Source organism: Argentina silus (genome assembly GCF_951799395.1).
Source record: "Argentina silus genome assembly, chromosome: 17".
Taxonomy (NCBI): domain Eukaryota; kingdom Metazoa; phylum Chordata; class Actinopteri; order Argentiniformes; family Argentinidae; genus Argentina; species Argentina silus.
Window position 1 is genome coordinate 4825651 of NC_139671.1, and position 14345 is coordinate 4839995.

Sequence of the window (14345 nt, forward strand, 5' to 3'; positions counted from 1 at the left end):
TGGGGATGCCTACGATGATGACGGGGATGGCGATGCCAGCAATGAGGGAGATGACCACCGGTGCCCCCAGCAGCATGCCCACCTGCCACAGCACTTTCCTGGTCTGAGACCACGGCTTCTTCCCCCAGAAGGTACAGCCCGAGGGACTGTCGAGGAAAAGAGAGATAGAGGGGGGAAGACTTTAGAGGACGGACCAAGACGTGGAGAGGAGGTAGGGCTAGGGATGGAGGAGTTTGTTCTGAGGGAGAGGTGAAACATGTTACTTGTTGTTAAGGTATAGCTAAAAATAATGCTAAAAATGACTGTGATTATGTCAAGTATGATTCTGTCAACTTTCTTAAAGCAAGTTTTAAACATCGGACAGTTCATCTTCAAGACATAATCCACAATCTGTGAACTGGCAAATTGGCTGACCCACCACTCTGGGTAAGAAACATGGAAAACATGTTTTTTCACTTCAGTAAAAGTAACAAAAAGACAGTTTAGCAACACGACTGTCCTCAAGGGAAACAGCAGCAGAGGGTTAGCTTTATGTATCTCTCTTTCTGCTCAGATCAGTCCGAGACAATGTTTCTAAGCAAAGCGATGTAAACAAGGCAGTGTCCTGCTGAAACCATCACCCCCACAATTTTGTCGTAAAACAAAAATTCTGAGGGCAGTAGTTAAACTGTCTCTGGGACTCTGGTAATGCCAGGCATCGGTCAGCCAGGTCGTGACCTCTACATAGCAGTGAATTGACACTGCCGGCCAGTCAAAATGACAGCTCGTTTATTGGCAGCAGTCCAACACTATTCTCCACCATCATCGTAAAGACAGTCGCACCAAAATAAAATAAAAAACGTAATACCCAGAGCGACTGGAATGTTCAGGACACGATATTGGCTTGTTGCCCCGCTACGCTAAACATCTATATACAAGCTTCAGTTTCAACGATTCCTGGAAAGCTGCTGCCTGTAGGAGTATGACTCACGCAATGGAGGGGGTTGAACTCAGACAGACATATAGAAATGAAGGTAGGACACACACTCACACACATTACAAAAACAAACGCACACATACAGACACACCCTTTACTACTGCGTCTACCAATAACAAAAAAAAGACACACATAAGTACATTTACCTCAGTAGTGCTATTTAAACACACACAACACGTATATGTACAGATGACATTAAAGGTAACTAACCCTAATGCGTATTTGCACACTAACACACACACACAATCACTTTCCATATAGCACTATGCAAGCAGAAGGAGGGGCTCCTTTAAATTAAACTAATCTGCTTCTGGCCGGTCTCTCCAGCTTGGGTTGCATGGCAATATGGAGGGAGATTTAGCTGATTAATTGATGAAAAGTCAGCACTGGCTGATGTCCAGGAATGGAAAAATCAATGGCCGCCTCAACAGTCACATGCAGTTAAAGTACTGCGGTTTAAAAACAGAAGCCTAAGTATGGACCAACACAACATAGATGTGATAGGCATTACACAGAGTATCAAATTCAATTACGGATTGTGGCTTTAAGCCTACGAGTCTGTTTTTAATTATATGAAGCAGGTAGTAGTAACATCCTGATTTCCTGATTAATCAGGCAAAACCACATCTCCACAAGCTTAGCAGTCGTGAGAAGCAGACACAAAATGTCACCTCTTTAAGATGAATGATGATGTAGTGGAGGTGGGGCTTCATCTTCATATTTCGATGAGGTCAGTTATACTGTCATTTCATAACGTCTCTTTGCTGTCACTGACCAACCGCTCCAGTGTTTTGCTGAGGTACGCAAAACACTCTTCTCTCATTGCTGTGACATTTATTCACAACTAACGATACAGTAGATCAGTGGTATGTTTATTTTTTTATGTTTAATAAATTAGCAAACATTTCACAAACAAACACTTCGTCATTATGGAGTATTGTGTGTAGATTGATGAGGAAAAAAAAAATTTTGAATCCATATTAGAATAAGGCTGTAACATAACAACATGTGGAAAAAGTGAAGGGGTCTGAATACTTTCCGAATGCACCGTATGTACAGTAGCATCTCCCTGTAACTTACTAAAGACTTATCAAAACAAGTTTAGATCAAACTACTTTCACCAATAGCTGCTTTTTGGTCTTTTTTTTATTGGATCATTAGCGGCACCAGTCATCTACCTGAGGTAGTGCACGTCGGTGATCTCCTGCATGCACAGCCAGCAGAACTGACAGGCGCACACGGTGCAGTTCATGCGGTTGCAGCTGCCGTCGTTGGTCTTCATGATGTAGGCGCTGCAACGTGGGCACGCCTTTATCTCCTCCGCATCTGAAACGAGAAGCGACACACACACACACACACACACACACACACACACACACACACACACACGCACACACACACACACACACACACACACAGAGCAAGCACACCAGATAAAGTAAACCAACTTCTCACAAAAAATATGATGTTTGGCTAAGTCACAGGTCAACATCACCATGGGCTATAATTTTTTTTTTTTTTTTTTTTAAAAGTCACGATTATTTCTCCCTGATAGTTGAAGAGTTCCATCACTAACAGTTGTAACAGTCTACGTTCTTTGGAGATTGTGTGACCGTCACGCTGACGCACCTCCACCGGGCTCCTCGTTGAACACATAAAGGGTGGACGCGTCGTTGGTGCCAGAGGTGTGGCGGGCGCGCTGACGCCGGGCCTGGTCGCACGTCTGGTCCGGGTGCCACAGTTGCCGGCAGTGGTAGCAGAACTCCGTGTCACAGCCGTCTCGGCCACAGCTCAGCTTCGGACACTCGGCACAACCGTAGGCTATCACTGCATAGCTGTGGAGAGGCAGGTATATCAACGTAAATATACACATACACACAGTATATCCACTTTATGCATATAGTAGCGAAAAGCGGGTTTGAGTATGTTGCCCTAAGCGGGGATCGAAACTCACAACCTTCTGCTTGCCAACCGGCCACACTAGCTACTGCCCCAAGAGAATGAACTCCCTTGGCAGAGATGCTAATGGGCCTTACACTGGTTACACTATCCCCTCCATTCAGGAGAGTGTTCCTTCATGCTTCAATGTACCAGGTCCCTCATGTATACACGGCTCTCCGATGGCACACACTGTCGCAATGCGACTTCTGACATCAATGTAGTGAACGGCGGGGTAGCGTAGGTTGCCTTAAGCGGGATTGAACTCACGACCTTCCCCTTGCCAACTGCCACTCTAGCTACTGCCCCAAGAAAGTGAACTCCCTTGGCAGAGACGCTAACGGGCATTGCACTCATTACAATATGCATGGGTCATTCCGTAAATTAGGGAGCCAGTTTTGTGGATGGAAAACTTGTGACGGCTGTTCCAAAGACATTTATATTTAACTTGCAATTTTTTTTATATGTGATTGCATTGAAATGTAGTTGGACAGCATATCTTGTGATGGAGAAACACACAGGATACACACAGGATACATGTGTTACATCTTTGTATTGCCGTTGGTGGAGTCAAATATTTTGCAAAAATCGTGTGACATAAAACTATACTTGTCTTTCCCTTCATGTTTCATGGTGTTATTAATCAGTATAAATAATTACATTACAATACCATCTAAATGCAAAAAGTAAATATATTTACTATACCCTAAGTCCCTCATGTGGACACATCTCTCTGATGGCACGCACTAATGTAGCGAACGGCAGGGTAGAGTAGGTTGCCTTGAGCGAGAATTGAACACAACAGCCTTCCCTTTGCCAACTGGCAGCACCAGCTACTGCCCCGAGAGAGTTAACTCAATCAGGTCAATGACCAGACTAATGAGGTGATAATTGCTGTTTCCGGGTGATGTCATCGACACACAGAAGCACACAGAAGCAAAGACGGACAAAGACACAGAAATATTTTTTTTACGAAATAACATTTAGTCATCTCAGTGTCTATGGATTTGATTTAAATTGACTGCTCAATATATTTGATTAATATGTATGACACCTGCCTCCATGTTTCCCCTCTGTCTCTCTCCTCCATACAGGACTCTGGCACTGGTCCTCTGTGGCTCAGTGGGTAGAGCATGGCACTAACAACGCTTAGGTTGTGGGTTTGATTCCTGCTGGGACCATCTATACTGATAAATGTATGCACTCACTGTACACAATGCTATGTAAGTCGCTTTGGATAAAAGTGTCAGCTAAATGGCATATTATTATTATTATATTATAAATAGATATTCACACACATGTAGATTCTCACACTTTTACATGAAATGGGGTGTTGATTCTCACACGAAAACACTTCATGTCACACGCACGCATTCAAAGAGTTACCATAATCTCTTGCTAAGCTTCTGTCACTAACACCTTTAGGAATGTGTGTGAACATTGGTGACAAATCACAGCTGTGAATTTCTATCTTATGTAACATCACAACCAGGGGAGGCTGGTGGAGGTGGAAATCGGAGGACAGGCTCATTGTAAAGCATGGAATGGAATGAGGAATGGTATGACAATGAGCCGTGCTCCAATTTCTACCTCCACCGACCTCCCCTGATCACAACACCCTATTTCAAAGACTTCATTTTCAACGTACGCTTTCACCCCTACAAGCCCATTGCAGTACTGCATACGTGAGAGGGCAACAGAAGTAGTTAAAAGCAAGCTTATACTGTTAAAAAAGCAAACATTTTTAGCATACGTTTTCCTGAACCTTACACAGCATGCAATAGATATTGGCCTATTGTCTCTCTCTTTCCTACTGCAAAATTCAACACAATGTCAGATGAAATGGAGTATTGATTGATCTTTGGCCCAGCGTTTCTGAGCAACGATACTGTGAGAACTGAAAGAGACGGACAACCCAGAACCCCCCACAGAGGAAGAGAGTGGTCAGGCTAGAGACACAAAACAACCCCATCACATTGACAGGGAATAACTATCACACACACATGCACACACACACACACACACACACACGTGCACACACACGCACGTGTACACACACACACCCACACACACCCCCCCCCCACACACACACACGCACACAGGTATATAGATAATTTATTCTCACACACACACACACACACACACACACACACACACACCCCACCCCCCCCCCCCCCCCCCCACACACACACACACACACACACACTGCCCCTGCTCCCACCGCTACTTCCCGTCAACAGCCCCTATCCTCTTACACCCAACAGACACCCAACGCTGGGCGCCATGGCGATGCGTAACGCGCCAGTATACGTGCTTCATCATGCAAGTGTGTCACCAACAATAGGACGGTGACACACAGGCACAGAGGGTTCACTTCTTCTGAAGCCACAGGACACATATACTGTCACTTGACAATGGGCTTGTTTTTTGGTTTTTTAAAGGTCCAGTATTGTAGATTTGAGTTTTAAAATAGTGTTAAATGGCCATGATAAATTGGTAAATAAGGTTTTTCTTACGACGACTGATGTTGATTCACTTACTTAGACAAATGTACTTATTGTAAGTCGCTTTGGATAAAAGCTTCTGCTAAATGACTTGTTGTAAAATGGAAATATAAACGGTAGCGATCAATGAATGAGATCGCATGATAAAAAACGTCCAGTGGAGAGCGCTGTTTTGGACAAAGACGCTTTCGAAAAGCTGCTGTCGTGGTCGAGCACTGACCTTTACGTACTATTTGTACGTTTCGTTTGTTTACATGGATATGCACACATTTGCTGCTATTGTAAGTTTTCAAATTGTTGCTACGTTGCGTTGGCAACGTAGCAACGTGCCAGAAAGTACCCATCGTGTCAGGGTCGTGAGCTAAGGTTTAGAAGAATACCATTTACTACCAAGCAATTAAAAAAACCATACATTTTTATAGTATATTTAATATATTTTGTAGGGAAGTGTGAATAAAAATGTGCGGGTCCTCATAAATAAGTATTACTTTTGTGAATGGGGATGGATGGATCTGGCTCTGTGAATGGACCTAATGCCCCATGATGGAGCTGATTTCCTGTACTGAATATGGAGCTGACTCCCTGAATGGTACTGATTATATAAATGATTCAGAATTTAAAATGATGACTCCTATATGGATTTGACTCCACAGAATAAACCAAACTGACTCTATGAATAATTGTGAAATTGATCAGACTTTTGGCAGTTGTGAACCCTCACCTGCAGTCGGGCGCGGGGCACCAGCGCGTGTCCGGGTCGGCCGCCAAGAAGCGCCGTAACTGGTACTCCTCGAAGCGGTCCAGCAGCGCCCGGTCATCTAGGATGGCGCGCACGTCCGGCGGCGCCAGCGCCTCGGGGCACTGCGGGCATGCGATGCCCACGCGGCTCTCGGAGATCTCGATGCGCAGGTACTGACGCAGGCAGTCGGAGCAGGCCCGGTGGGAACAGGAAGTGAGGCGCGGGAAGCGGCACCGCGGCTGGCTAAGCAGGCACAGGGGGCACTCCTCCAGGTGCTCGTCCAATAGCTGGTCCTGGCTGGATGAGGAGAGGGACAGGACGCCCGTGGAGCCGCTGCTAACCCCCCCACACTCCGCCGATGCGCCAACGTCCTCCCCCGTCGCCCCCCCTCCCCCACCGCCTCCTCCTTCTGCTCCACCAACTCCCGAGTCTCTGCCCTCCTCTGTTGTGATGGTTTGGTCCTGGCGGAGAGAGAAGAAGTAGCATTGTCATCTGAGGCTGCTCGGGCTAGAGAAGATGTGTATGAATCCATAAGCTATAAGGTACGCAACTCCCACAAACTTAGACCTGTCAGAGCAAGACAAAACATGACAAAACACCAAGTCCTGATCCCTGTATATGGTATTAGATTGTTTTTGTTTGTTATTGTTTTAATTGGTCAAATAATTGTTTTATTGGTCAAATAACCTCTGTCATGGGAACAAAATACAATAAACTTGAACTTGAACAAGTTCTTTGCCACTGCCAATGCTCCTAGCCCTTTTGATACAGTGACAATGCCTTGGTAAAAAAAAAAGCTACATAAATCACATTGAAGTTTCTGAGTTTTGAAACAGAGTGCTGAAGTAATGAGAGAAATCAGAAGCTATTATCAGACATAGAATGGGAGGGAGGGAGGGAGGGAGGGAGGGTGGGTGGGAGGGTGGGTGGGAGGGAGAGCGAGCGAGCGAGAGAGAGAGAGATACTTGGATGTGTGTGTGTTTGGTGGGGGCACTGATGTAGGCTACTCTGTTTCTTGGTAACAGAATGGAGGTAACACTTAAAATAACAGACTCATTAAACAAATAGTCACTGGAAGGCAGGAGGGGGGAGGGGGAGGGGGGAGGGGGGAGGGGGGAGGGGGCACAAGTACATAGGTACATAGACTGTATACCAGGCTGCTATGAGCCTGGTAATTTCTCTTATTGGGTGTTTACCTAACATTACCTTACATGACCTAAATGATCCCTATGCAAAAACAGGCATTAAAATGGATAGAGGCTAATGAGACGGAGCCACTGACTCTCCAGTACCTGCTCTGCATACTCGCTGGGCGTCAGAGTGATGGCCACCTCCTCTCTGGGACGGGCCCCCGCAGGCCTCTCCAGCCTGGGGTCGGATTTGGGCTTGCGGCTGAAGAAGCTGAGGAAGCTCAGGGGCTGGGTCTGCTGCTTGGGCCGCTTCATGGTGTGGAGCTGGAGAATGCAGCCGAACGGGCATGAGCAGGACGCAACTGAGTTGGTGTGTGTGTGTGTGTGTGTGTGTCTGTGTGTGTGTGTGTGTGTGTGTGTGTGTGTCTGTGTGTGTGTGTGTGTGTGTGTATGTGTGTGTGTGTGTGTGTGTGTGTGTGTGTGTGTGTGTGTGGAGGAGTGTTGTCTGTATCTGTGTGGAGTGTGTGTGTGTGTGTGTGTGTGTGTGTGTGTGTGTGTACTGTACGTGTGAGTGTGTGAACGCGCCTGCAGAGCCCTCTCACGGCTCAGAGTCCAGGAGGGGGAGAGCCGCTACTGTGAACAACGAAGGAACAGAGAGACAGATAGAGAGAGAGAGAGAGACGTCCAGGGTCGAGGTAATCCCTGCCGGAGAGGAGGACATCACTGATTTGGATCTCTTCCGAGGCCCCCGGGGGGGGAGGCCTTTTTCTTCTCTTTCTCTCCTTTTTCTTTTTTTCTCCTCCTCCTCCACCTCCACCTCCGCCTCCTCCTCCGCTGCTCCCTGGTTCTCAGTTAGCCTCGGACAGAGTGCCCTTCATCCTCGCATGGCCTCCTCTCGCTACCGCCGCCGGCCCCTCGCCTGGGAGGGGAAAAGGAGATAATACACTATTACACATTCAGAGACGGAGGGAAGAATGCAAGGCCGAGTTCATTCTTCAGAGGGTACAGCGTGTGTTGGATGCTACTGTGCAAGTGCAACAGCAAGCATTGGGAAAGAGTCCACACTGCAGGGACTGAGACTATATGATAGATAGCATGTGTCTGATAGGTCGGCAAGCCCACTCAGGGTGGGGGGGAGGGGGGGGGGGGGAGGGGACGCCAATGCAATCCAAAAGACATAGAAAATGTATCTTGGCATCTCGTCTCATACTGTATAGTAAAAAGCAGGAAAAGACGGACAAAGCTAATGGGATAAGAATATATGTATTGAGAAGTATATTGTAAGTCAATGGTTGGGAATTTGGAGTCTTGCTTAAGGCGTGCCCTTCGAGCCTCTGTTTACAAACCCGCTGTACATGGCCAATACGGTATGTAGATCAAACGAATTCCTATTGAAGTCATGCGAGGAAGAAGAAGAAGAAGGGTTCTAGCACGCTATGGCCTCTGTGACATCAGCCGTGTGTCACTATGAGCAAATCAGGTCAGCGGAGTGAGACAGTAAATAGGGGGAAAAGGCGGATGAGCAAACACTGACTGTAAGGGTTTTTAAGGGGGGGGGGGGATACAAGTTAAACTTCTTAAAGAAACATTTAACCACTCCAGACTATGTGGGGTCAAGTAAAGGAGCTAAACACACGCGTTTTCCATGAAGTAATTAAGCCTCAAAGCCCTCTTTGTCATAATGCATCTGGATACACGACCCCCATTCAGAGTTGAAGTTTAAGTGAGTATCAACTGACCCCATACCATGGGCCTTTCTATGCTTTCGACGAAGGTCTTCATGTGTAGAGGAACTGTTTGATGACATGTACCGTATTGCTTTACGCATAATATATCACAAAATATAGCAACAACTCTGAACACCCTACAGTATGATTTGTTGTACCTTGTCTTTAACAATGAGAAAACAGTGATTATTCAATCTGAGTTTTAACAAACAGTCTGAAAATGCATTGCACATCATGCCAACGCCAGTTGCAGTATTCAAAACTCCCCTTGGACTACAGTATGAATCATCACGTCTACTCAAAATATTGCGGTTAAGATGTGCCTTTTTTGCAGTTTTTTTTAAAAGTTGGAGCCCCTACTCTCTAAACAGCTACCTGTTTTTTGAGATGATGAATTATTTGACTGAACTGATGTGCAACCCATGTTCTAGAGAGTGACCAGAGATGAAGCAAAGCAACAGAGTGGAATGACTCAGCTCCAAGCAGTGCTAGCTTTCATGGATGAGGCCTAAAAAACAACATACAGTATCATTCTGTGTGCATAACAGTGCATACACTTGTTATATTCCCTACGCTTCAATGTCATGTTTCACTTCTAGGCATGATGAGGGCCAGACAGATTATGAACATAGCACTTGAGCTTACTTCAACGTATACTCAATTTAGCATTTTAGTTGCATACATTAATACTGTGTTACTAACAAACACAAAAATGCAGAAGATAATAACACACTTTGCCTTGATTGGATCAGCCATCTCTAACCTATTAAGTGAATTTCACCAACCTGGTCTAGCATAGCAACACGTCCCCTTCCCAAATGAGCATTGCCTCGTGGTTGCACTTCCGTTCTAGTTTTCCCAGTTCCACAGAGAAATGTCTTTCATACGTAGCTAATGTACAGGATCCCAAGGATTCAACCGCTGTGAATACACTGGTGTGCTGTTTATTTATAGAACATCACCCACACACAAAGAGCTCAGACGCATGCACACACACACACACACACACACACACACACACACACACACACACACACACACACACACACACACACACACACACACACACACACACACACACACGTCTGCAAAGAGTCTTCTTAATCATAACCCAGTGGGTTCCAGTGAGGCATTATTGTACAAAAGGACAGATATCCAAGTTATTAGACAATACAATTTGCTGCCTAACAATTCTACACTCTCACAATATATCATCCACTGAAATCATTCAGCGCCGACCCATTCAGTGACGGTACTTAAAAAAAGGCCAAGTCCCTGAAAAGGACGCAACCTGTTTGAGGAGGACACCGGCTAAATGGAACTATCTAAATAAAGCAATGAAAACCTCTAGTAGAGGGGTCTGTAGTGACTGTAGACCAGGCAGAGGACTCAATCGCACGACTCGGGACAAAAGCTTAATCCAAAATAATAATCCTTTAATTCCAGAAAAAGGGTTCGGTACACAGGTAGACAATTCGTAGAGAGGCAGATATCCAAAAAGGGGTAGGCAAGGCAGGGTACGGTACACAGGTAGTAGTCAGACAACCAGGAGGAGGATAATCCAACAGGGAAAAGGCAAAAGGCAAACTCGAAAAACTAACAAAGATCAAAAACCAGGAAGACAAGAAATCACTATGAAAATCGCTGGGACGTTTTGACACTAAGGCACAAAGATGAACTGGCAACGAGACAGGGGAGACACACAGACTAAATACACAGGGAATGACGATGAGGAACAGGTGAATCCAACCAGGGCGGGGTAGACGATCACACAGGCGGGAAACACACAAGGGCGGGTAGTGAAGTGTCTGGAACGAGAGATAAGGTGAGAGACACAAAAATAAACAGGGAACAATAAATGAATGACTTGAAACACAGACAAACAAACTAAAGAACAAGACGAGACGCAACAAGGTCCATACATAAACCATTGATAAAGTGTATAAACAAAGCATGGAATCCTATCTGGGTAGAACGCTACCACCGCACTGGTGACCAGAGCCTCTGCTGGAGTTTCCCTGCCGCCTGCATGCCACAGGACTGTGTTAGCCTGCTGAACTGAGGCCTAGGCATTAGCTCAGGATCAGGAGCAGATGCAAGTTCCAAGGTCTCAGGCAAAGTGGATTCTTCACATGGACATAGTTTAACCAAACCATCCCCATTACACTGGTGCCCATTTACAATGGGTGCAAAGCTGCCGTCATCGAAGACTTTTGTACTTCATTGCCTGAACAATGATGTCATTCAAGCTTATTCATAGACCACATATTGTGTGCGGGGAACATGAAGATTGTCAATCAAAACCAAGGAGTTTATCATGAGTGTGAAATGGTTTGAGAGAAAACATATTTTCACACACAGTATACTGTTCTTCCACTTCATATCCACATTGTCCAACATTTGACCAAAATTGGCCACATAACACGCACTGACCCTATTTTTTAATTCCACTTGCCGGGAACCCTCAACTGTTTTCGCATCTCTGGGTTTTCTGTCCGGCATCCGTATGTCCTCCATGCATCGTTAGTGGACTGTTATCTCAAATCAGATCAGCCGTCCATCAAAAACCCTGCAACAGCGCCCAACACACACGCACATGCACACGCGCACACACACACACTCACGCACATGCACACACACACACACAGTCCTGATCTGAATACAGAGACAGAAATGGTGTAAGACTTCTGGACGGTAAGATGTTGTTAGTCTGCTATGCCTGGGGCTATATGTTTCCGATTCCGGTTATTTTTTTTCTATTTGTAAATGGGGAGGGAGGGATGATGAGGATGTGGACTAAGGGAAGATGGAGGAGGGAAAAGAGAGGAGGGGAGATCCTGTTTTTCTTAAGTTAATGTCCTTCCACAGAGGGCTCCAGGGAGAATACATTAGAGCATGAGGGAGAGACACAGATGCCAAGAGAGAACATACATCTTCCATTTATGGCCTAATGGTCTTATGTTCTGTGTATGTGTGTTTGTGTATGTGTGTGTGTGTGTGTGTGTGTTTGTGTATGTGTGTGTGTGTGTGTTTGTGTATGTGTGTGTGTGTGTGTGTGTGTTTGTGTATGTGTGTGTGTGTGTGTTTGTGTATGTGTGTGTGTGTGTGTGTGTTTGTGTGTGTGTGTGTGTGTGTGTGTGTTTGTGTATGTGTGTGTGTATGTGTGTTTGTGTATGTGTGTGTGTGTTTGTGTATGTGTGTGTGTGTATGTGTGTGTGTGTGTGTGTGTGTATGTGTGTGTGTGTGTGTGTGTGTGTGTGTGTTTGTGTATGTGTGTGTGTATGTGTGTGTGTGTGTGTGTATGTGTGTGTGTGTGTGTGGTGAGGGTTTACATACAGTCAATACTCCAGTCGTCACAAGACAGCAGCGACTTAAACATTTGACCTCACATTACGTAGATTCTTCTTCCCCTTTGATTTTATTTTTTTATTCAACGGTCATTTTCAGGACAGATCTGCATCTGAGAATGAACAATTACATAAAGTGGACCAGAGAACAGATTATCTTACTTTCTTAAAACGCCTCGTAGGATTAGAAAGAATTATGGGTAAAGAATCCCCCTTGAAACATTCTTTAATTGGCCAAACTGAACAGACAAAAAAAACTGTACAACTGCCTAATCTTTGAGGATTTAGCAGTTTCAGTCAGAAAGTGGACATACTGACCCAAATACTTTGTTGATTTCTTTGAACCTTCAAATATTAAACTACAGTACATGAGATCACACAGAAGTATAAGACTGTTTTTGTATCGGTAGGAATAGCAGCAAAATTAATTACTTCACCTATGCACCAACAAGGTTTTCCAGCACACAGCTTTGATACCTGCTATAGTGCTGTATGTTGGTCTACTGTACTTCAAACAACATGTACTCACCACTGGGCAGGTTGCTTAGGATTCAAAGCTTCTCTCAAACAGCCTAGGATAGTGAATTCAAAGCTTAGGATTCAAAGCTTCTCTCAAACAGCCTAATTCATACTCTTCAGAGTGATAATACAAACCCATAGAGGTCAGGCTGCATACAGAAGAACATGCAGGTCAGGTCTGTTGTGTCTCACCAGTCCTTGCGCCTGCTATGTTCGGAGTTTGTACAGTAATGACGACCAGAAAAATGATCTTCCCGATAAAATTACAAGTGCAAACTTTTGCGGGCAAGCTTACAGCAAACTGGCTGGACCTAACTACATCACCGGCCTTGGAGGACATACTGTATTATGCCATTGCCATTTTATCGATTATTTACACGATTCTCGCAGAGGAGCATCAAAGTTGGGATATAACAGCCCATACCATTAAACACCATACCTCCTGTCCTGTGGGAGGGGCTTTCCTCTGATACTGCAATTGGTTGGATAGCAAGCAAGGTTTCTGGTTTATCGGGCATCAATGAATGTTCGGGCATACATCATTATCCCAGCAAAGGCACCGCTTTCAGGTCTGCCTTTTACATAACGTAGCTAGCTAGCTATAGCTAGTCCTCTAGGCGAAAGCTAGGCATGGGGCTAGCTGTGATATTAGCTAACACAGCTGTAATCTCACCCGTAACGAAGCTAACGCTGATCACCCAATGTTCTCGAATCATGTTTGAGTGGTAGATACTATGACTGTGTCACGTCTCTCTTACTTGTATAGGAAAGTAGAGAAACTGTTGGATTGCTTTACAAGTGAGCAACAACTTGGGCTATATCAATTGTTGATTGATGAAGCAAAGGTTACACATGTGAGGGAGAAACAGAGGTAGGTGTGTGGGGCTCGCCCTTGCCCGAGTTACAGTAGGTGAAACACTGCATTGTCAGTCACCCAACTAGTTGCCTCTCCCTAATAAAGGCCATTGTGAGGCTGGTATTATGTTTCAGAGTCAAGCCAATAGGGAAACACCTAGACCTGTGGGGGGATAAGCAACCATACAGAGTGGAGGGAAAAATCAATGGATTTTGAGTCCTATGGGAGTTTCCCTTTTTTAAAAGCAAGCATCTTCCAAAGACAGATCTCAAGAGCTTCGCCCTGATGTTGAGGAATTGGAAATAATCATGTCTATGTCCTTGTAGTTCTCATGCAGTCCACCACTTTCTCACCTCTTATGAGTAATGTCAAACTTTGCTAAAAGCAAAATAATACACTTCGATAGATCATATCATTCAAATCCATAAAAAAGAACGCTCATACATTGTAGTAAATGAAAGAACATGTTTTCAAATCCAGTCGCTGTGTTGCTGTTAGTCCTTACTCATGCTGAGCTCCTCATGTTGACACATGATGAGGACATCCACTGTGCCAACATGTCATGAAACGGCTGGAGTTCATTTGCTTAAATATGTGTCAATATTCCTG

The 14345-nt window shown here is 45.0% G+C and overlaps 1 protein-coding gene across 1 annotated transcript in view; it reads right to left on the reverse strand.

The window, feature by feature from the left end:
- Window positions 1–7608, reverse strand: part of LOC310818025 (E3 ubiquitin-protein ligase RNF19A) — a gene marked incomplete at its 3' end in the record, with an annotated part of 11618 nt that extends 4010 nt beyond the window's left edge. Inside the window, exons 1-5 of the mRNA XM_083688783.1 lie at window positions 7450–7608; window positions 6140–6618; window positions 2606–2811; window positions 2155–2302; window positions 1–146 (exon numbers count right to left, since the gene is read on the reverse strand). The exon at window positions 1–146 is cut by the window's left edge and continues 17 nt beyond it. Coding sequence (XP_083544909.1) covers window positions 1–146; window positions 2155–2302; window positions 2606–2811; window positions 6140–6618; window positions 7450–7602 — 1132 coding nt within the window. The 5' untranslated portion in view covers window positions 7603–7608. The remainder of the gene's footprint in view (window positions 147–2154; window positions 2303–2605; window positions 2812–6139; window positions 6619–7449) is intronic.
- Between the last annotated feature and the right edge of the window lie 6737 nt (window positions 7609–14345).